Consider the following 24,395-nt stretch of genomic DNA (forward strand, 5'->3'; position numbering starts at 1 on the left):
AGAAAGCTCGCTCCATCTACGAGGACTACATTTCTATACTGTCGCCTAAAGAGGTAAAACATGACTTCACCATCTGAGTCCAAATAAACTGATCTGACGGTTCCTAAAGTTTTGGCCCAATAACTGTAAACACCAGGAGGTTTGAACGGATGTTTGTGGTTTCAGCAGCTTCGACTGGGTTTGGATATCTTTTAAAAGATGTCAATACCAACACTGATATCCTCATTTTGATGCCGCTTCCTAAACTCTGTACTTTTTTCCATCTTGACAACTTTTATCAAATTCATTTTAAGAAAAAGAACATCACATTACAGTACAGATCTTTAATTCTCATGCAGTTTAGAGGGGGGAGAGTTTAACCTATTTACTGTAGCTACAATTTACAGATGTCCCCTAAACGCTTCGTACGCCTCAGTTTCTTTCCACAGGCGATGAGACTATAAACCATGTGACACTCTGCACATTTAACCTTGTCGGACTCTAGTCATGCTGCTTTACTGGGACTTTTCCTCTCAGACGTACCGCTCGCTGTTTCCTATTGGTTCACTGTTTCCTATTGGTTCACTGTTTCCTATTGGTTCAGTGTTTCCTATTGGTTCAGTGTTTCCTATTGGTTCACTGTTTCCTATTGGTTCAGTGTTTCCTATTGGTTCACTGTTTCCTATTGGTTCAGTGTTTCCTATTGGTTCACTGTTTCCTATTGGTTCAGTGATTCCTATTGGTTCGCTGTTTCCTATTGGTTCAGTGTTTCCTATTGGTTCAGTGTTTCCTATTGGTTCAGTGTTTCCTATTGGTTCACTGTTTCCTAGTGATTCAGTTTACAGGAGTTCCTCGAACTCCTCACGTGCTAGCGGAGGATGCTAAGCTAGCCGGCCACACTCAAGGGAAGCAAGCAGTTGGTGCAGCTGGAGGTGTGGAGGCCAAACATGAGTTCAAAAAAAGATGTTTTAATGTTTGTTTCTGAGGGATTTTATCTGAATGTAAATTTAGCAGAAGTTGATTGTTGTTCAGCTGTAACTATTTTGAAACTGAATGACTGTGTGTGTGTGTGTGTGTGTGTGTGTGTGTGTGTGTGTGTGTGTGTGTGTGTGTGTGTGTGTGTGTGTGTGTGTGTGTGTGTGTGTGTGTGTGTGTGTGTGTGTGTGTGTGTGTGTTAAACAGTGGCTCCTTTATTTAGTACAAATGCTGGAGGCTTTGCTGCTTGTTGGGCTCCATCGCTGCTGTGCACATGTGTGTTGGCATATTTAGACACTAGTGTATTTGTTTATACAGTTGTGTGTGTGTGTGTGTGTGTGTGTGTGTGTGTGTGGTGTGTAAGTGTGTGTGGGTGTGTGTGTGTGTGTGTGTGTGTGTGTGTGTGTGTGTGTGTGTGTGTGTGTGTGTGTGTGTGTGTGTGGTGTGTAAGTGTGTGTGTGGGGGGTTGTCTGTGTGTGTGTGTGTGTGTGTGTGTGTGTGTGTGTGTGTGTGTGTGTGTGTGTGTGTGTGTGTGTGTGTGTGTGTGTGTGTGTGTGTGTGTGTGTGTGTGTGTGTGTGTGTGTGTGTGTGTGTGTGTGTGTGTGTGTGTGGTGTGTGTGTGTGTGTGTGTGTGTGTGTGTGTGTGTACAGTGTGTTTACTGTAGGAAGCTATAATTTGCTGCTCTCATCACCTTCTGGCAGTTGAGGCTTTTTATAGACACACATTGTGAAATCCAGATATCCAGATGTGAGAGTTTGGCAGAGAAGATGCGTGCCTAGCAGTCTGTCTGCATGTCTGACCTTGGTACAATGCCTATCTCTCTGTCCGTGTGTGTGTGTGTGTGTGTGTGTGTGTGTGTGTGTGTGTGTGTGTGTGTGTGTGTGTGTGTGTGTGTGTGTGTGTGTGTGTGTGTGTTTTTCCAAAATAAGAGCAGGGAAAACATAAGAGAAAGCTTGTCGTTCTATAAATATCCGCTCATGCTGAGGCTGCAGGGTCACTCTTTAGTGTGTGTGTGTGTGTGTGTGTGTGTGTGTGTGTGTGTGTGTGTGTGTGTGTGTGTGTGTGTGTGTGTGTGTGTGTGTGTGTGTGTGTGTGTGTGTGTGTGTGTGTGTGTGTGTGTGTGTGTGTGTGTGAGAGACAAAACTGCAGAGAGAAAACTTGAATCAACTTATTGCTGCAGCTCTGACGGTCCACCAACATGTTTGTGTTTCTCCTTCGTTCTTCAGATTCAAGGATGATTTTCGTAGATATTTCGTAGACCTGCATGTCTGCTTTGCTCCGTGTGGGTGGAGCTCCGTGTGGGTGGGTGGAGCTCCCTGTGGGTGGAGCTCCCTGTGGGTGGAGCTCCGTGTGGGTGGGTGGAGCTCCCTGTGGGTGGGTGGAGCTTTGTGTGGGTGGAGCTCCGTGTGGGTGGGTGGAGCTCCCTGTGGGTGGGTGGAACGGGGGCGGAGCCTCCCAGTGGGAAGTGCCCAGAGAGGACAGAGGGGAGAATTAGCAAAACCGCCATTTTAAAATGAACATGGAGCTTCCAGATTGTTGCTGGATGAGGAGCGAACCGTCCGCGATGATGTCATCAGGTCATCAGGTTGCAATATTGCCTTTATCACAATATACATTTTCTGGTATTATTGTGAATGATATGATATGATTTGATATTATCTGATCTGATATGATCTGATATGATATATGATATATATGATATGATATATGATCTGATATATATTATATGATATATGATATGATCTGATCTGATATACGATGATATATGATATATATGATATGATATATATATGATATATGATGATATATGATGATATATGATATGATATATATATGATATATGATGATATATGATGATATATGATATGATATATATATGATATATGATCTGATCTGATCTGATATATGATATATGATCTGATCTGATCTGATATATGATATATGATCTGATCTGGTATGCTAGACTGGCGACCTGTCCAGGATGTACCCTGCCTTCGCCCAATGTGAGCTGGGATAGGCTCACAGGTTTGTGTAGTTTTCCTTGATCTTCTGCGTGCTCTGGACGTTGAGGCTTCTCCTGGTGTGACCAGACACGTATGTTCATGCGGTGAATACACGCATGTAACCGTCGACCGAGTCGCCGACCGTCCCAACGATGAACGATGACTCTGTTTAGTGTCGGTTCCACATTCAGTTGAACTTTGGTGAAAGTAAAGTGTGTTTCCGTGCAGGTGAGCCTGGATGCCCGGGTCCGAGAGGTGATCAACAGGAAGATGCAGGACCCGACGCCTCACACCTTCGAAGACGCTCAGCTGCAGATCTACACGCTGATGCACCGAGACTCGTACCCACGCTTCCTCTCCTCCAACATCTACAAGACGCTCGTCCACGGCGGCTCTCGCACCTCCTCGGAGTCCTAGTCCCTCGCCGCCTCCTTCTTCTTCTGTGGTGCCGAGACCGCAGGAAACCCCGCAGAGCATTTCATCTCCGACGGTCTCTAACTCATCAGAAACCTCCCAAATCTGACCAATCAGAGCCGAGAGCTTCTTTCTTTTCACGTTTTCTTTTCTCTCCAGTTGAGTTTCTGTTTTCCTTCTTTCGTCTCTTCTGTTTCGCTCCTTTATTTATTTTATTCTCCTTTTAGCTATAATTTTCCTCTTTTTCTCTCATAAAACTGTCTTAAAGGGCCTTAAAAAAGAGAGACAAACATTACAATGAAATAGAAGTACAGCATCAAAATACTTCAAATCTGTCCGTTAGTAGTTGTGAAAAGTCGAGCAAATTGTTTCAATTCAACTTTTTGTGATTTAAACATTAATTTTAACTTTAAAAATACTTTAAAACAGCAGATTGGCAGGATGACAAGTACAGAAACTATAATGGAGCATCAAATTAATCTTCATTAAATTCAATTCAAGAACTTTTGTCTCTCCAGTCTGCCAGCGAGAGTAATTAAAAAAACTCTCGACACATGCTGACGTCAGCGTTTTAACAAAAACATGATTTAGACAAATAAAATGTAAACTGGAGGACTTTTTACCGTCTTATAGTCAGTCTGTCTCCGAAAAAACTCCATTTGCCCATTTGCTGAGAAACAGTTTGTCCGAAGTTCAGAAAACATGAATAAGAGACCCTTTAATAATATTATGGTCTGCCCAACACTGGATATTTAACTAATTCAGCAAATTTAGATATATTTGCCACTTCAATATAAAAGGTTCATTTGTTTATTCGTGAATTCTGGACTCACAAGAGCAAAATTTTAAATTTAATCTCTTTAACTTGTCTGTACTTCTGTCATCCATCTGTTGCTCATCATCACTTCTTCGTCTTTGAAGCTCTTTTCGAAGGAAGCGATCTGAGATGTTGAAATATTTCATGTGGAGACGAGTTTCTGATTCTGATGAATTTCAATTAATCTATTCTTCAGTTGGTTTGTTTTTCCCTCCGAACGTCCGATTACCTAAACGACCGGTCGGAGGGCGGACCTCCACCCACCTCCACCAAACCTCCCCTGAGCTCCACCCACCTCCCCTTTCTTTCTTTCTTTCTTTCTTTCTTTCTTTCTTTCTTTCTCCTGGAGAACACGGTGCTCCTCCATTATTCGCCTCCTCTTTGTTTGCTGGATCGATCATTTCACTCCTGCTATAACAAACGGACGAAGGAAAGCCGTCAACTCCTTCCAACTACTGATTTACAAACAGACAAGACGTCTATTTTTTAACAGAAAACTCTATGAAACATTTTAATTTTTAATTTTTTGGGGGGTTTCTACCACTTTCTCTCCTTCCTGGATTTTTTTTTCTGAGGAAGAGGAGGATTCCTCTGAGACTGTACTGATTCTCCACCCGACATCACAGACACTGCAGTAAAACACTGGAGTTCAGAAACACAATTCACACATATTTACAAGCTTTGTGTTACTATACTTTATGGGATTCTTTCAATAATCTCAAAGACAAATTTACTTTCTGGTTCATCGTGTGATATTTTGGAGTTTTAGAGGATCTGTGCTGCGAAATGTTTCATAACGGAATAATGGAGCGCTAATTCTCTTTGAACACGCACTTATAAACAAATCAAGTTATTAGCTTCAATATAATGTGGTACATAATTTTAAATATAGCAACACTCTTCAAATTCAGCATTATCAAAGACAATTTTTCTTGGTTGTTGTTTTTGTTTTTTTAAATGGTGGAGTTTAGGAATCGTAACAGCTGAAACTATTTGTTATTTGGTTCGTTGATCGACGGCTCTTTAAATGTGTAAATTTAATTAATCAGCTCTCAACTTAAAATCTTCACCAGGAAAATGTTCCAATGTAAAATTCCTGACACTTTATGAACTTCAAAAGACAAGGAGGAAAAAACTAAACAAAATGTGAACTTAACAATTATCTGTTCTTTTTCAAATTCAGCATTTAGAGTAACAATATGAAATGTTTTCTTTCTTTCTGTGAATACAGTGATATTAACACTGTATTTATGAGATGTTGAAATCCTTGTTTATAACATCATCAAGTAAATGAAAACAGCAACTGCAAAAATTCTGAGAAAAAAATATGCCTGAGAACTTAAAATTTGTCTGAAATCTCCGATAAGTTTCTGACCTTAAAAATGATTAGCGCATTTAAAAGTTAAACATTATGTCTGCACAGCAACCGAAATCCGTCTGACTGCACAGCTCAGCTGTCAACAACTCGGATTATTACCAACCTTGAATTTGTGACACGTGTTATTTACTGTACCAATAATTATCCTCCCATGAACACAACATTTTACTCACAATTTAATCATGTTGTGTTGAAATATTTCAAGTGTTGTCATATTGTAAAAGTTGGAACTGAAGCTTTAAAGGGCTGAAAAAGATAACATTTTAGTTTTATAAAATCTTTAAAAAATTCTCGAAACATTTAACTTGAGAAGTTTAAATTGTCCCAGTAAGTATAGTAATACAAATATTAATACACACACACACACACACACACACACACACACACACACACACACACACACACACACACACACACACACACACACACACACACACACATACCAGGGTGGCTTACCTGGGCACTGCTGCTGCTGACCTCTGCCTCTGTGACCTCTCACCTTCGACCTCACCACTGTCTGTCTCCCACACGGACGCCTGCTCCTGATTGGCTGCAGGAAGCTGCAGGGCCGATCTGTGGTTGGTCAATTCAGGAAGGGGGGTGGGAGGAAATCCCAGGTGCAAAAAAAAATATATGAATGAAAAACAATTGATAAACTATATATATATATATATATATATATATATATATATAGAAAGAAAAGAAGATACCTATTATGTGAGATGGGATGCTTACACACCCAGTGCTTCATGGGAAATGTAGTTTGAGGAATACAAACGTTTGTAGTTGCCTGCAGAGGCAGAGACCACAGATTATATCAAAAAAAAGAAAAGAAGAGATGCCTACGTCTTCACCGGACTGGTCACTCAGAATGCATTTATCTTAGTATTGTTAATGTTATTTATTTTATATTTTGTTAAAACTGTGATTCTAATTGTACATATATAAACGGAAACCCTCAAACATCCAATGAGAAGCAGCTTCATTTCTTCTGTGTTGTGTGGAAGTGATTATTGTTTTTATAGATTGATCTATTTTTTTTAAGGTGAATTTAAAACACAGAACAAAAACAAAAAAGTAATAATGACAGTTTTCCTAAAGTTACAGTGATTGACAGGAAGTAAGTCGGTGTTATCCCTCAAAGAAGCCGGCAGCTGGTGGAAATGTTTGTCTCACCTTCAGTGTGTTTGAGGAGATTTGAGGTGAATCCAAACTGCAGCTGATGACTGGAACCACGATGTCAACATTAAGGCGTAAACAGCGGCGATGTAGCTCCAACCATCACAAACACAAACAGTCCAAGTTTATACAAACATCCCACATTTAAAGAAACAACAAAAACACGATAAACAAACCGGCAAATAATTCATAAATAAATAAAAAAATCCAGACGGACTCGCCGGCGCCTCGATGTAAGTCGCTTCTTCAGCAACAACACCAGCTGCCCTGGTCGGTCAGAGGACCCCTTGTGGTCACTTCTAGTATTGTCCATGTCAATTTATTTGAATAAATATGTATATTAATTTTCAACATTTCAAATGAAGACATAAATAAATTAATAGAATTACGGCAGCCGTAGAACATAAAGTCTGATGTTCCTCGTGGTAAAATGACAGTTTTAGTGGAGGGAGTCTGGTAGCGAACGTAACGGCGCTGTTACCCGTCAGAAAGGAGCGTCCGATGGTCAAAATATTGTAAATATAGGATACAAGTTAGATATTTGCAGCTAATATACGCCGGCTTCTGACGAGTGCTTCATACAACCAAAGTGTCCCTTTATTGTTAGCATTAAAAAAAATGGAACAAAACAGACAAATGGTTTTGTTATTTGTGCAGAAGATGAAGGTAGACGAAGGGACGTTCTTCTCAGGGAGACGAAGGGACGTTCGTTCTTCTCAGGGACACGAAGGGACGTTCTTCTCAGGGAGACGAAGGGACGTTCGTTCTTCTCAGGGACACGAAGGGACGTTCGTTCTTCTCAGCGAGACGAAGGGACGTTCGTTCTTCTCAGGGAGACGAAGGGACGTTCGTTCTTCTCAAGGGACGAAGGGACGTCTGGTCCTAAAAAAACTAAACGTTGAAACTCTAGTTTGAAGTTTGAACCTGAAGTGAACATGAACTGAGCTGAGCTGTTGCAGTTCACTCTCACTGTTGATACTCCCAACAAGTCTGTTCCTCAAGGGAACACACACACACACACACACACACACACACACACACACACACACACACACACACACACACACACACACACACACACACACACACACACACACACACACACCCTGTAAAACCGTCGACTCGTAGGTTGTGTCTGGTCTTTTTCCACAGTTCACTGTAACTTGAACTGCTTGTGTTTGCGATTAATTCACTATGTGACACAGACACACAAACATACTGTATATACACACACACACACACACACACACACACACACACACACACACACACACACACACACACACACACACACACACACACACACACACACACACTGTCTCAGACTTCCATACTGTCCATCCTAGTTTTCTGTTGATCTTCACTGATAATTGTCACTTCTAGAAGTTTCCTCCGACTGCGTCTCAGTCAAACTGCTAAAAGTCACATGACGTCGTTTCACCTCCGACGGAGTCACGCAGTCGGTCCGATTTTAAAAAGTCAGACTTTTTTATCATAGTTTGGACGACATGCTATAGTTTTAAATCTTTATCAAATGCTGCAGCGTGACAATGTTATTAACTTGTAAATGAGATGTAGAATGATATTTGACTGAGGCCTCCATGTTAACCACTGCACCACCGTGCTGCTCCCATACTTTGACTTTTTTTTTTTTCATATTTCTAACGACATACTAAAGTATGAGTTTTTTTCATGTCATATAATGTCATATAATATGACTTTTTTCATGATTTTTTTCAATCACGTTGTATAATATGACTTGTCTTTGACTTTTTGAACGACATACTAAACTACATCTTTTTCAAGCCTTTTTGGAGAACACGCTATACCGTTGTAATCGTTTCACATTTTGGACCAAATGTTATATTTCCTCAGCTTTTCAATACACTGATAGTTTTGAAGGATTTTTGTTTTTATTTCAGTTAAGTGTTCGCCTTATCTTGCCGAGAGTTTATTAGACAAAGACATCAGAACAAAATGTTGTCAACAGGTGCTTGAAACAACTACAATAATGTTTCCATTAACAAATTAACAAACATTGGTATTTTGCAAAAACTAGTTCTGTTCTCCGCGGCTGATAAACTCAACACAACCAGCTGTTAGTGTTCCCTGAAGGACGTCTCAGACCTTCTGTCTCCGATATAAATGATTTATTTCGAGGAAACAGGAAGTGTTTGGTATATTTCTTTCCCGTTAAATAAAGCCTTCACCACTGTTCAGATGTCTTCGTCATCATCAGCTACTGATGTGCTTCGTTTAGCCTTTTTATTTCAGCTAGCTACAGAGACTACTTTTAGCTGCTCAGTATATTATTATTTTTGTAGTTTTTCCATTAAAACTGAACTAAAATTGGACAAAAGCAATTGCTAACATCTGATTCATGGTGGTTGTTGGGTGAAATGTTATAATTGTTGAAAGTAATTGCGGCTAACGCCACAGAAATAATGACCAAATTGCCCAAACAAACAAAACGTATCTTTGATCACAATATCCATTTTAATTTACCAGTTTCCTTCAGAATTTTTCTCTCTAACCTTTAAAAATGTTCACAATCAGTTTGAATCTGCCTCCTGGAGTTTAGTTTCTCTCTCTCCACCCTTTTCTTCTCCATCAGTTGCAGCTCTTCTGCGTTTTGTCTAAACCGCTCGACTTCAGTCTGTTTTCCATCCAAGAAGAAGACATGAACTGAATGTGGAGTCTCGGACCTCGCAGCCTTCCTCTGTCTCTTCCATGCTCATGTATGGAAAGAGCTCAGCAGTGTTTCCACAACAAACACAACCAGAGCTTTCGCTGCTCGGCTTTCTCATCACTTCTCATCACTTCTCACTTCTCATCACTTCTCACTTCTCATCACTTCTCATCACTTCTCACCACTTCTCACTTCTCACCACTTCTCACTTCTCATCACTTCTCACTTCTCACCACTTCTCACTTCTCATCACTTCTCACTTCTCATCACTTCTCACCACTTCTCACTTCTCATCACTTCTCACTTCTCATCACTTCTCATCACTTCTCACTTCTCATCACTTCTCACCACTTCTCACTTCTCATCACTTCTCATCACTTCTCACTTCTCACCACTTCTCACTTCTCATCACTTCTCACCACTTCTCACTTCTCATCACTTCTCACTTCTCATCACTTCTCATCACTTCTCTCACTTCTCATCACTTCTCATCACTTCTCACCACTTCTCACTTCTCATCACTTCTCACTTCTCATCACTTCTCACTTCTCATCACTTCTCACTTCTCATCACTTCTCATCACTTCTCACCACTCATCACTTCTCATCACTTCTCACCACTTCTCACTTCTCATCACTTCTCACTCTCACTTCATCACTTCTCATCACTTCTCACTTCTCACTTCTCACTTCACTTCTCATCACTTCTCACTTCTCATCACTTCTCTCACTTCTCACTTCTCATCACTTCTCACATCACTTCTCACTTCTCATCACTTCTCATCACTTCACTTCTCACTTCTCATCACTTCTCACTTCTCACTTCTCATCACTTCTCACTCATCTCATCACTTCTCACTTCTCACCACTTCTCACTTCTCATCACTTCTCACTTCTCATCACTTCTCATCACTTCTCACCACTTCTCACTTCTCATCACTTCTCACTTCTCACTTCTCACTTCTCTCACTTCTCTCATTACTTCTCACTTCTCATCTTCTCATCACTTCATCACTTCTTCACTTCTCACTTCTCATCACTTCTCACTTCTCATCACTTCTCACCACTTCTCACCACTTCTCATCACTTCTCACTTCTCATCACTTCTCACCACTTCTCACTTCTCATCACTTCTCACTTCTCACTTCTCACCACTTCTCACTTCTCATCACTTCTCACTTCTCACTTCTCATCACTTCTCACCACTTCTCATCACTTCTCACCACTTCTCACCACTTCTCATCACTTCTCATCACTTCTCACCACTTCTCACTTCTCATCATTTCTCATCACTTCTCATCACCTCTGTCAACGCCGGCATCTTTGGGAAAACACAGAAGACGACTCCGTTTTTGACTCGAGTGTCACTTAATGTTTATTTCTGGATGAACTGCAGCGACAGCCCAATGAAGATCTGTTACTGAGTGAGTGGCTGAGTAATAAAGGCACAGTTTGAGGGTAATTCTGATTTGTCTTCAAATCTGGTTGGTAAAAAAAACACTGAATTATTTTTGTGGCTTTAACAGTTTGGGACCTGCTCTAAAGACGCCCTGCAGGACTGCTTTGAGTCCACGGACTGGAATGTGCTGTTTGGACCACATGGGGAGGACATCAACAGCAGGACGGACTGTATCACAGAATACATCAAATTCTGTGAACACACCACCGTACCATCCCGGACTGTAAAATGCTTCCCCAACAATAAACCGTGGATCACCAGTGACCTGAAAGTTCTCCTAATAAGAAGAAAGCAGCCTTCAGGTCTGGGGACAGGGAGGAGCTCAGGAGAGTGCAGCGCCACCTGAAGGAGAAGATGAGGGAGTGCAAGGACTCCTACAGGAGGAAGCTGGAGGCCAAACTCCAGCAGAACAACGTGAGGGAGGTGTGGACCGGTATGAAGGAGATTACTGGATTCAAGGGGAGAGAGAGACAACCAGGGGGAACCTGGAGAGGAACAACCAGGGGGAACCTGGAGAGGAACAACCAGGGGAAACCTGGAGAGGAACAGTCAGGGGGAACCTGGAGAGGTCAAATGAACTAAACTGTTTCTTCAACAGCACACCACCCTCATCTGTCTCCTCCATGCCTTACACCTCCCAAACACCTCTGCTGCCTCCCCCTCCCCCCTCTGCGCCCCCTGGTGAACTGCATAGAGCCATCAATCTCAAAGGGCTCTTCCTCCATCGACACCTCGACCCCCCCCCCCCTTCCTCTCTCTCTCTGTGACGACTGGCCAGGTTAGGAGACAGCTGGAGAGAACACCAGCGCAAGGCTGCAGGACCTGACGGCATCAGCCCCGTGGTCCTGAAGGCCTGACGGCATCGGACCTGAGGACATCGGACCTGAAGACCTGAAGGCATCAGCCCCGGGGTCCTGAAGACCTGCGCTGTCCAGCTGGCTGAGGTCCTACAACACCTCTTCAACCTGAGCCTGAAGCAGGAGGAAGTCCCGGTGCTGTGGAAGACGTCCTGCCTGGTTCCTGTCCCCAAGAAGACGACTCCATCTGGCCTCAACGACTACCGACCGGTTGCCCTCACATCTCATGTGATGAAGGTGCTGGAGAGGCTGGTCTTGGCCCACCTCAGGCCGCTGGTGAAATCTTCTCTGGACCCTCTGCAATTTGCGTACCAGCCTCATGTGGGAGTGGACGACGCCATCATCTACCTGCTGCAACGAGCTCAGTCTCACCTGGATGGAACCGGTGAATCTGTGAGAATCACCTTCTTTGATTTCTCCAGTGCATTCAACACCATCCAACCACTGCTGCTGAGTGAGAAGCTGCGGGTGGTGGGGGGGTGGAGGAGGTGGACACGCCCACCGTCTCCTGGATCACTGACTACCTGACAGGCAGACCACAGTTTGTCCGTCTGGGCAGTGTGCTGTCTGATACGGTGGTCAGTGGTACTGGAGCTCCTCAGGGAACTGTTCTGTCTCCTTCCTGTTCACCTTCTACACCACTGACTTCCAGAACAACTCAGAGTCAAGACATCTGCAGAAGTTCTCTGGAACGGGAGGAGAAGTCAGTGGACGGTGTATAAGGGATGGACGGGAGGAGGAGTCAGTGGACGGTGTATAAGGGATGGACGGGAGGAGGAGTCAGTGGACGGTGTATAAGGGATGGACGGGAGGAGGAGTCAGTGGACGGTGTATAAGGGATGGACGGGAGGAGGAGTACAGGGCAGTAGTGGAGGACTTTGTGGAGTGGGCTGGTAGAAATCACCTCCTGAACGTGGCCAAGACCAGAGAGATGGTGGTCGACTTCAGGAGGAAGACGACGGCTCCACAACCGCTGAGAGTTCTGGGAGAGGAGGTGGACATGGTGGAGGAGTACAAGTACCTGGGTGTCTCCATCGACAACAGACTGAACTGGAAGACCAACATCAACGCTGTCTACAAGAAGGGGATGAGTCGACTCTTTTTCTTGAGGAAACTTCGATCCTTCAATGTGGGCATCAAGATGTTGGAGATGTTCTACCATCTGTTGTGGCCAGTGAACTGTACTTCTAGTAGTCTGCTGGGGGAGCAGCATTGGAGCCGGAGACACCAACAGACTTAACAAACTGGTGAAGAAGGCCGGCTCCATCATCGGCTGCAAACTGAACAGCCTGGAAAAAATTTTATTTTTTTATTTTATTCACTTTATTAATCCCTGAGGGGAAATGTCTTCACTACAGCAGGGGGGCTCTCAGGGGGGAGATGCTGCAGCAGGCTGCCACTAGCGCGGCGCCAGGTAACCTGACCTGAGGTGCATGTTTTTGGATGATGGGAGGAAGCCGGAGAACCCGGAGAGAACCCACGCAAGCACAGGGAGAACATGCAAACTCCGCACAGAAAGGCCCAGGACCGGATTCGAACCCGGAACCTTTTTGCTGTGAGGTGACAATGCTAACCACTGCACCACCGTGCTGGTGGTGGAGAGGAGGACGCTGAACAAACTATTGTCCATATTGGATAATCCTGTCCACCCTCTCCACCTGCTGTAGGGACAGAGGAGGACGTTCTCCAAAAGACTCCTCCAGCTGCATTCCAGATACAGGAGACCGTTCCAGATACAGGAGACCGTTCCAGATACAGGAGATCGTTCCAGATACGGGAGACCGTTCCAGATACGGGAGATCGTTCCTGATACGGGAGATCATTCCTGATACGGGAGATCATTCCAGATACGGGAGATCATTCCAGATACGGGAGATCATTCCTGATACAGGAGATCATTCCAGATACAGGAGATCATTCCTGATACAGGAGATCATTCCTGATACAGGAGATCATTCCTGATACAGGAGATCATTCCAGATACAGGAGATCATTCCAGATACAGGAGATCATTCCAGATACAGGAGATCATTCCAGATACAGGAGATCATTCCAGATACAGGAGATCATTCCAGATACAGGAGATCATTCCAGATACAGGAGATCATTCCAGATACAGGAGATCTTTCCAGATACAGGAGACCGTTCCTGATACAGGAGATCATTCCTGATACAGGAGATCATTCCTGATACAGGAGATCGTTCCTGATACAGGAGATCATTCCAGATACAGGAGATCATTCCTGATACAGGAGATCATTCCTGATACAGGAGATCATTCCTGATACAGGAGATCATTCCTGATACAGGAGATCATTCCAGATACAGGAGATCATTCCAGATACAGGAGATCATTCCTGATACAGGAGATCATTCCTGATACAGGAGATCATTCCAGATACAGGAGATCATTCCAGATACAGGAGATCATTCCAGATACAGGAGACCGTTCCTGATACGGGAGACCGTTCCAGATACGGGAGATCGTTCCTGATACAGGAGATCGTTCCTGATACAGGAGATCATTCCTGATACAGGAGATCATTCCAGATACAGGAGATCATTCCAGATACAGGAGATCATTCCAGATACAGGAGATCATTCCAGATACAGGAGATCATTCCAGATACAGGAGATCATTCCAGATACAGGAGATCATTCCAGATACAGGAGATCATTCCAGATACAGGAGATCATTCCAGATACAGGAGATCTTTCCAGATACAGGAGACCGTTCCTGATACAGGAGATCGTTCCTGATACAGGAGATCATTCCTGATACAGGAGATCGTTCCTGATACAGGAGATCATTCCAGATACAGGAGATCATTCCTGATACAGGAGATCATTCCTGATACAGGAGATCATTCCTGATACAGGAGATCATTCCTGATACAGGAGATCATTCCAGATACAGGAGATCATTCCAGATACAGGAGATCATTCCTGATACAGGAGATCATTCCAGATACAGGAGATCATTCCAGATACAGGAGATCATTCCAGATACAGGAGATCATTCCAGATACAGGAGACCGTTCCTGATACGGGAGACCGTTCCAGATACGGGAGATCGTTCCTGATACGGGAGATCATTCCTGATACAGGAGATCATTCCTGATACAGGAGATCATTCCAGATACAGGAGATCATTCCTGATACAGGAGATCATTCCAGATACAGGAGATCATTCCAGATACAGGAGATCATTCCTGCCCACTGCAATAAGACTGTACAATAACTCACCTCTGGCAAAATCCATCACAGTACAATAACACTGTTGACTGTGTTTCTTGGTTTGGTTGTATATAATATATATAGATATATAATGTACTGTATATACTGTGCATTTTATATTTATATTTTCTACTGCAATTTACTGCTATTTTATTGCTTTTCTATTATTCTATTCTATTATTTTATTCTATTATTTCTATTATTATCTTATTGCTTCTGTATGCTGCTGTAGCGAAAAAAATTCCCCTCGGGGATTAATAAAGTAAATACCTACCTACCTACCTAAATCAGATTTAGGAATGTAGTTAACCTCAACCTCATGCTATGCTTTCTATCAGATTTAATTAAAAATGTTATATTCTGTAATCTCATAAAAACCAAACATGCCAACAGGAAGGAAACAAAATACACAGTAAAACGATCTTAATCCAAGAGCAACTTTAATATTATTGTTGTGGGCAAAATATGTGGCAGCACAACATGGCAAAGAAAGGCACATCCACTGTTTCCACAAGGTCTAACTGTGATTTCAATCTCCATTAAAGCTTCATCTACCTGAAGAAATAAACTCTAAAGTGCTCCATACAAAACAAATTAAACAATTAGACTTTTTTCTCCAAATATATTACAGATTTTTGTTATATATAGATATTAATAAAAAATAAGTTTTATCAAATGTAAAAAAAAAAAAAAAAAAAATGAAATTCAGATTTTTATTTTGTGGGTTTGGTTCTTGATGGAATAATATACACTCGGGTCTTCCTCAACAGAACTGAAAGACAGGGAAAGAAAAAGCAACTGATTAAATTAAGGTTGAACTTCATTAAATCTTAATTTGCAACATTTTTAATTCCTGTGGAGTTAAAACAGCTCAGTGGAGTTTCCTCAAAACTATGGAGGTATTTTTATGTTTTTATCATGTAAGCCAAGAAGAAAAAAACAAAACAAAACAAAACAAAAAACAGTTTTGACAGACAATTTGTGGCACTGCACTCAAAAATCAAGTTAGTCAGTAAAAATAAGAACTGGGAATAAAATAATTTGGTTTGTGAACAAATGAGCTTTTACAGTTTTAGAAACTCCTGTCTCATCCATGAACATATGCCCCGCCCACTACATCCAACTCAACTTGCAACCAAAAGTTGTTGTTTTATAAACAAACTTTTTTTTATTCGTAAATGAAGGTTTTTGATTCCTAAACAAAAAAAATTGATTTGCAAACAAAAGTTTTTGATTCATAAACAAAAGTTTTTCTATTTGCAACCAAAAAGTCTAGTTTCATGACCAAAACTGAGAAATTTGTTTGTATAAATTAAATGGTTTTACTTAAATCTTATTTTTTTTGCTTGAATGATAAAGACACAAAAATTCCTTCATACAAAAATCATATTTATAAACTTCAACTGAACTACAACTTTTATTTATTTTAAAGATAAGAATGAGATACACAAGATCATAAAACTTAATGTAACTTTTTTTTTATGTCTGCTGCGTCTCTGCTGAAACAACAAAACGGATCCACAACAACTTCTCTAATTAGCTGCTTCACCTTGACCTCGAATAAATAAGGGAGGGAGGAAAGGACATGGAGAAAAACTACAAAGGAGGTTGAAAAGGACAGCAGAGAAGTCAAAACTGAGAAGTCAGGGAGGCAAAGGCAGGAAGACAAATTTAAGAATTCGAAATTCAAAATATAGAAAATGTGTGAAGAAAAAGAAACAAAAAAGTGATTACTGAAGGAGAGCAGAGAGGAAACTGGAGTCCAGTCTCTGCTGCCATCTTGTGGTGAGAGTCTGTTACTGACACTAATACATTTCACCTCCATAATGCATCTGAGGAATAAGAAACTACTTTCCACCTTTGAACAATGAAAGCTTTACTTATTGTTCGGAGAGTTTTACATCTTTTATAAAACCAACAGATTATTTTGTTCTGAAAAGGTCAACAACCAAATTTACTTTCTTATTCGGTGTCTTTTCTTAGTTTTCAGGATCACATTCGTCCTCTAAAAGAAGTGATGGAATGATAAGTATTTGAAAAATAATACTATACATTAGGGTTGCAATAATAATAATAGATAAACCGCGTATATTAATTATGTGTACATGACGTTTCCTTTTTGTTTGCGTGTGTTTCAGGTGTCGGTTCCTCACCTTCCATCGGTTGCCGCAACTGTTACACACAACAAAAGTCGTCATGGGTTCGTCGGCGCTGCGGGTCTGAACCTATGACACAAACACAGCAGACACTGAGAGGGAGCCGACAGCTGGGACACGCGTGTGTGTGTGTGTGTGTGTGTGTGTGTGTGTGTGTGTGTGTGTGTGTGTGTGTGTGTGTGTGTGTGTGTGTGTGTGTGCGTGTGTGTGCGTGTGTGTGCGTGTGGTTACCTGCGTGTACGTGCAGCTCTTCCCGTGACACCTGTTGCAGATGAACATGTCCGTCTCGTTGCCTCCGACCTTCGACAGCTGATGCTCTCTGATGGACTCTTTGGTCAGATCCTCTCGGATCTGCTTCAGCTCTGCACTCGCCATCTCCTGAACACACACACACACACACACACACACACACACACACACACACACACACACACACACACACACACACACACACACACACACACACTTCAGATGCTTTATTCATTGTCTTTGTTTTTCTAATATTGTAATAACTGAGGACATCAAAAGTCTAGAAGAAGTCCTGGATCGGTGTTGAGTTGGTGGACGTAAAAAAGATCTTTTCAAACACTTCAGCTCTGAATGAGAACGGATGGATTTCTCTCTTTGTGTTGAAAGTGTCCTCTGATTAGAATTTAGCACCACAGAACTTCAATTGAATTGTTTCCCGTCTGTCTTTTTAGACTTTGAAAATAAAATCAAAACAGAAAAAGACATGGAAGCGTCTGATTGGCCGACGCGCCGCCTCATCGACCCTCTGAGGAGCGTCGATGAGGCGGTGAGCGACCGACCTCGGCCGTCATGCGGGCGATGCGCTGCGGCGAGATGTCTCCGGACAGGACGCCGCGCCGCAGGTCCGGGTTCTTCTGGTCCTTCAGGTTGGAGATGCGACTTCGTAGACGGCTTTTGTATTTCATATCTGTCGCCTTGAACTCCTGGAAGATCTGTAGGACGCCGAGTCAAGAGAACAAACACGCTCCCGACCGACCAGCACAAACACAAATCTACAGCTTTTATCAAACGTGTTACGACCTGGGAACTTCTTTAGAAATCTACCCTCGTGGCTCATTTGCATAATAAGACAAACACTTTCAGATAACTTGTAAAACAAGAATGATTACTAATATAAGTAGTGGGGAAGTTTCACGGCTGAATTCATTGATCAGTAACTCACTTCCTGTCTGTTGTCGTTGGTGATGTGAAAGGATATGATCTTCGATTTGTGCTGCGAGGTGTTCGCAGTCCACGTCGGCGGCCTTGTGGTCGTCTGAAACACACGAGATTAGCTTCAGAAACATTAAAACAAATCAATACAATATTAGACAGTAACCATAGAAACAGACAGCTTTCCTTTGTTTTGATTACTTGATGGAATTATTATTTCATTATTAGTAAAAGTCTAAAACACCGAGAGCCTGGATGAATAAACAACACAAATGACTTCTCATCAAAACTATTCTTTGAGGCAGCGATGTGAGTTTATGACACCTGAGAGACAAAAGAAGTTTTTATGTTTGGAAAATATTTCTGATTCATGATACATAACGAAAACTCGTGATGTCACAACACGTGAAATGCATCATAGGATGGTTTGATGTTTTGGATTCTCGGTGCCGAAGCTCCGAAAAATCGACCTCCTTCTAAAAAACAAAACAAAATCTGTGCAATATTTGCATTGTTTAGTAAAAGTCGTCATGACAACGTCAAGGTTCAAAAAGATATTGAAGTACAAATGAATTGCACAAAAGAAAAACGCCCCCTGGTGGTGAGGTGGGATTGTTGTTGTTGTTGTCAATTCTGTAAACCAGAACTGAAGTCCTGATTATAAAAGTATGAATCTTTGTGTGTGAAAATGATTTCACCTTCAAAGATCCGTTCAATCTGTCAACACTGACTTTTCCTCCATTTAGTGTAAAAACAAAGAAGAATGAAGACTTTATGGTTTTAAGTCAGAAACACAGACGTCAATCAGACGTTCTACTGGAGCAGAATCTAAAACGTTCTCACCGTCGGTCTGCAGCGCCGCCACCAGCAGCTCTCGACACTTGTTCCTCACGCTGTCGGTGGTGACGGGGGCCGGAGGGAAGGAGGTGACACGGGGAGGGGGGGCGGGGCTGCTGGGGGTGGTGGGCGTCTCCCCAGACATCGTACTAATGAGGAGGAGGAGAGAAGTTTCGTAAAATTTTCGCTCCTCTTCCGTTTTTTTTAATGACATCACAAAGCGGTGACGGAAACGGTCCTCCCGTCCCGCCAGCGGTTGTGTGACATCATCACTGTGCGACAGACCTTTTCTCACTGCAGCTGGAGTCCCTGGAGGAGGACAACGACCTCACAGGAGAGCCGTCCTTCTTCTTCTGCTCCGGCTTCCCATCAGAACCTTCTGTTAGAGACACGAAGCAACAAACACACATCAGAGAACACACACACACACACACACACACACACACACACACACACACACACACACACACACACACACACACACACACACACACACACACACACACACACACACACACACACACACACACACACACACACACACACATCAGAGCACACACACACACACACACACACACAACACACACACACACACACACACACACACACACACACACACACACACACACACACACACACACACACACACACACACACACACACACACACACACACACACACACACACACACACACACACACACACACACACACACACACACACACACACACACACACACACACACACACACACACACACACACACACACACACACACACACACACACACACACACACACACACACACACACACACACACACACACACACACACACACACACACACACACACACACACACACACACACACACACACACACACACACACACACACACACACACACACACACACACACACACACACACACACACACACACACACACACACACACACACACACACACACACACACACACACACACACACACACACACACACACACACACACACACACACACACACACACACACACACACACACACACACACACACACACACACACACACACACACACACACACACACACACACACACACACACACACACACACACACACACACACACACACACACACACACACACACACACACACACACACACACACACACACACACACACACACACACACACACACACACACACACACACACACACACACACACACACACACACACACACACACACACACACACACACACACACACACACACACACACACACACACACACACACACACACACACACACACACACACACACACACACACACACACACACACACACACACACACACACACACACACACACACACACACACACACACACACACACACACACACACACACACACACACACACACACACACACACACACACACACTCCTACCCAGCAGTTTCTTCCAGGACTTGATGAGACCTTTCGCCAGCGTCTGAACTTCTTCCTCTGAACTCTGCTTCCTCACTGCGTTCACCGACATCCCGACTCTGGTGGACTGAAGACAGAAAATAAATTAAATCACAAACAGATTTTTTTTTCTCACTATTTAAAAATTCCCGTAAAAAGTCAGCGACCAGCTTCGGGTTCGATAGACGACCTGGAATTTGAGCAGAATCTGAAATATTTCTTCTTTAATTTTACACGTCTGAATTAAAAATAAACTGAACAGATTTTGGTGTCGGATTTGTTTTGACCACTTTATGTTAGTGTTCAAATAATTTAATCCTAAAATGTTTTATCAGCTTTTGAAAGATATAAAAACGACGCAAAAACTGTGTTGAATTCTAACTTCAGTTTTCCTTGTTGTCCTGATGAATTATTGGACTCCAGCTGGAACAGAACCGGCCGTGTTGCGTGCGGCTGCAGAACCGGCGACCACAAGTTGTATTTTCTCTGACATGTAGAAACACGGGATGTAAAAAGCTGAAGCGGGAACAGGATCTGAGTTTCGGACGGCTGTACATTCATGTTCGCTCTGTCTGCAGCGGCACGGCGGAAGGGGGCGGAGTTTAATTACCTGCAGGGTCTCCAGAGACATCTTGATGTCCTTCAGTTCCCTCAGCAGGTCCAGAGCGCCGTCCTGCAAACACAACAACCTTCATATTCACCTTGTTCCCAGAAAATATGACGTCATCTTACTGACTGTTTTTTTTCAGTATCTCTTTAACGGGACTGATAATGAGTCAGTTTCCCGACCAATCAGGGACCAGCGTTGACGAGGTCAAACAGTTTTTCCAAAAAGCAGCTGCAGTGGTCGCAGAGCTTTTATGGTCAATGCTGATTGGTTGAAAGCTGCTCCAATAGTTCAAAACTAACCTGACGCTCATTAGGATGCAACGACCTGCAGAGTGGAACCGGACCGACTCTGAGTTCAGGTTCAGCAGACGAACTGGATCACAGTCAGGGAGCAAGTACCCAGAACCAAAACCAAGTTCTCTTTTTGTTGCTACTTCACATGACTTTAGACCATAAACTGTAAATAAAAGAGTTCGTAGCTTCAGGTCTGTAAAATGGTTCTGATCCAGAAGTGTCTTCAGCTGCAATACCAGCGAGTGCCACTAGAGGTCGGCTCCAAAAAGCCTCCGGCTCCATAGACTCCCATTCAACTTCTCTCATCAAATCCAAAGTGAATAAAATGTGTCCATCAGTTATCTCGGTGTTGTTAGCTAAAGTCACTCCTTCTTCTTAGTTTTCTGGAGGTCCATCTGAAAATAATCCCTCATTCATTAGAAAAGAAGATTCAAGAAGACCTGGTTTTGGGGGGCGTGTCTGTTTGATTGACAGGCCTGTGGTGCAGTCAGGTTACAGCTATCGGTGGGCGGGACGTAGTATCGTCAGGTTTCTGATCAGATCGGTCAGATCCACCTCTGGCTCCTCCCCCAGCTCGTCCAAATATGGTCACTTCCTGCTCCAAACCGCTCCGAACTAGCAAGATGGTGACGGACAGAATCTGAACTGGAGGATTCATAACGTTCACAAACCAACGATGACATCACTGATGGTTGATGACATCACTGATGGATGCTGATTGGTTTAGAGTTACAAACAATTTAGCTTTTAATTGTCCTTCTTTAAGTTTAATCCTAAATGTGAACGTGTTAAAACGTCCACTTATTCGGTGTACAACTGGTCATATTCAACATGACTTCAGTGGTCAATAAACTTACGGATACAGACATGGTTTCTCTGATATATTTTCAAAATAAAGTTCTCCATACTATTTAATTTCCTGTTTCATTATTTTAGTAAGAACTCCACTAATTTGTCTTCTAACAACGTGCGAACTATTGAAGTTAAAACTACACTTAAAAAATTAAAAACGGAACTTTTATGTTCCGTTTTAAACTTCCGTCTGACTTCCCACCACATGAGTTGAACTAAGCTGTCTGGAGGGATTAAAGTGCCTCCAGCTGGGCTGGTTTTAATTGTCTGCTGGGATTTGATCACAAACTGTTTCCAACAGGACAAACAGGAGCGCGAGGTAGAAACGGTCCACAGCAGCAGATCCGCTTCCAGAAGCTTCCTCTCAGAGGTTCCAGGTAAAACCCAACTCTCATCACCTGATGGCGTGCTGCGGCTTTCCCCCCCGCGGATGCATCAAACGGCTTTTCCTCACCGTGTTCTTCTTGTGCACCATTTTATCCAGCTTTTTGGCGATGCGCTCCACTTCCTGGTTTTGAGCCATGTCGCGCGCCGGTTTCGTGTCCGTCACTTTTCCTCCATAGATGATGAAGAACAAGCGTCTTCCTCTCCGCTGCTCTTCACTGTCTGTCCGTCTGTCTCCTCTCCCAGCTGCTGCCTCCCTCTCGTTTGTTGTTGTGTGACAGCGGTGCATGATGGGACATGGAGTTTGTTTTTAGTTTCTCCTTTTGGCCAAAACTTTTCCACCAACTTTTTCCCTCCACAGATGAACAAGAAGAAAACGTTCCTCTGAGAGAAATCAAGTTAAAAGTTCAGCTCGTTGGAAATCCGTCCTCAGATGTTTTTTGATGTCAAATCAAAGTTCTATTTAAAGTTGGTGTACAACAATTTATTTTATTCTGTGGTGGAATAAGAATTTTTTTTTTAATTAAAAATCACAACTGTTAAAAGTTTTGAGTGGAAACATTTCGTCTCTTCGGCTTCTTCAGATTTGACCTAATTTTATTTTTGGTATTAATTGATTTGAACTACTTCTCATGGATATCATCCTGTAATGTTTGCTTAATATTGTTCTTAATTTCTTTCATGTGTATTTGATGAGTCATTATTATTAATCGCTTAATTGTTTTCAAGTCTATTTGTTTGGTTTTAATTCAGCCCTGCTTTCTTGTGTATATAAATTGGCTTTTTAAATAACTTGACTTGACATTAACTAAAGCTGCTTCTGTACTTCAGTTAATATTTGAGGTTTTTGTACTTTATGTGGGTATTTATATTCATGCAGTGTTAAGCTTCTGTATTTCTCTACATCTCAGAGGTAAATCTTTTACTTTTTATTGAACTGCATTTGTCTGACTGCTTTAGTTACTTTTCAAATTGCACTCGGCCTTGTAATATTCACGTATATACACATTTCTGATAAATTGAATTAATTTCTGTCTAAAAGTACACGGAACCATTTACAGAGCGTCTATTGGAGGATGATGTCATTTTCATCCAGAAAGACCTGCGTGTATTTACTCCGATCTTCCTCTAGATGTCAGCGTTGTAAAGTTAGAAAGTGTTTGAAACTGATTCCTTTCTGTCTTTAGTTTGATTACTGCAGCTTCTTCAGCATGAAGTGAGGAATCCACCACAGTTTGACTGAAATATTGACTTTAATATTGAGAATTTAAGACGTGTCTCCGTGTTTGATGGCTTTCTAGAAGGTGTCATAAAGAACGAGGTGATCTTCTTTCTCAACCTCCTTTTGGGGAAAATAACATCCTGGACATTATTACATTTTAGGGAAATGATCTGATTTGAGGTCTGGGTACGTCTCCAGGAAAATAAATGTAAGTCAATAAAATGTCTTTTTTGTGTGTTTGAGGTAAAACAGAAGAACGGCGACGTGAAGATGTTCCACCGTCTGCTTCAGAGGAAACCGGCAACGTGTTCGAGACTAAAGGACTCAAATCATCTCGTCTTTGAAGTTTAGAGGAGAAATATTTCCTCGTATAGAAATCTGAAATATGACAATCATTATTTCTTTTTTACA

General features: G+C 42.4%; 2 protein-coding genes across 6 annotated transcripts in view; one reads left to right on the forward strand and one right to left on the reverse strand.

The window, feature by feature from the left end:
• Nucleotides 1-6,537, forward strand: part of rgs19 (regulator of G protein signaling 19) — a 26,891-nt gene extending 20,354 nt beyond the window's left edge. For all 4 annotated transcript variants that reach the window (XM_069717392.1, XM_069717393.1, XM_069717390.1 and 1 more), the window contains 2 exons: nt 1-53; nt 3,187-6,537. The exon at nt 1-53 is cut by the window's left edge and continues 182 nt beyond it. In XM_069717392.1, coding sequence (XP_069573493.1) covers nt 1-53; nt 3,187-3,375 — 242 coding nt within the window. In that variant the 3' untranslated portion in view covers nt 3,376-6,537. The remainder of the gene's footprint in view (nt 54-3,186) is intronic.
• Nucleotides 6,538-15,410: 8,873 nt separating this feature from the next.
• On the reverse strand, nt 15,411-23,003 carry tcea2 (transcription elongation factor A (SII), 2). 2 transcript variants are annotated; one of them, XM_069717415.1, is made up of 10 exons: nt 22,833-23,003; nt 21,234-21,296; nt 20,606-20,711; nt 19,448-19,541; nt 19,169-19,311; nt 18,371-18,428; nt 17,953-18,106; nt 17,375-17,521; nt 17,141-17,212; nt 15,411-15,759 (listed from the first exon to the last, which is right to left on the reverse strand). In XM_069717415.1, exons 1-10 carry the CDS (start codon nt 22,899-22,901, stop codon nt 15,751-15,753), a joined length of 915 nt encoding a protein of 304 aa, XP_069573516.1. In that variant the 5' UTR covers nt 22,902-23,003; the 3' UTR covers nt 15,411-15,750. The 2 variants fall into 2 exon arrangements, with proteins under 2 accessions (XP_069573516.1, XP_069573517.1); XM_069717416.1 differs by lacking the exon at nt 17,953-18,106 and having other exon boundaries at nt 18,336-18,428.
• Between the last annotated feature and the right edge of the window lie 1,392 nt (nt 23,004-24,395).

This window comes from Brachyistius frenatus, unplaced genomic scaffold (assembly GCF_029030835.1).
Source record: "Brachyistius frenatus isolate BFR_SWC_R1_liver_20210118 unplaced genomic scaffold, ASM2903083v1 Contig_174, whole genome shotgun sequence".
Taxonomy (NCBI): Eukaryota; Metazoa; Chordata; class Actinopteri; family Embiotocidae; genus Brachyistius; species Brachyistius frenatus.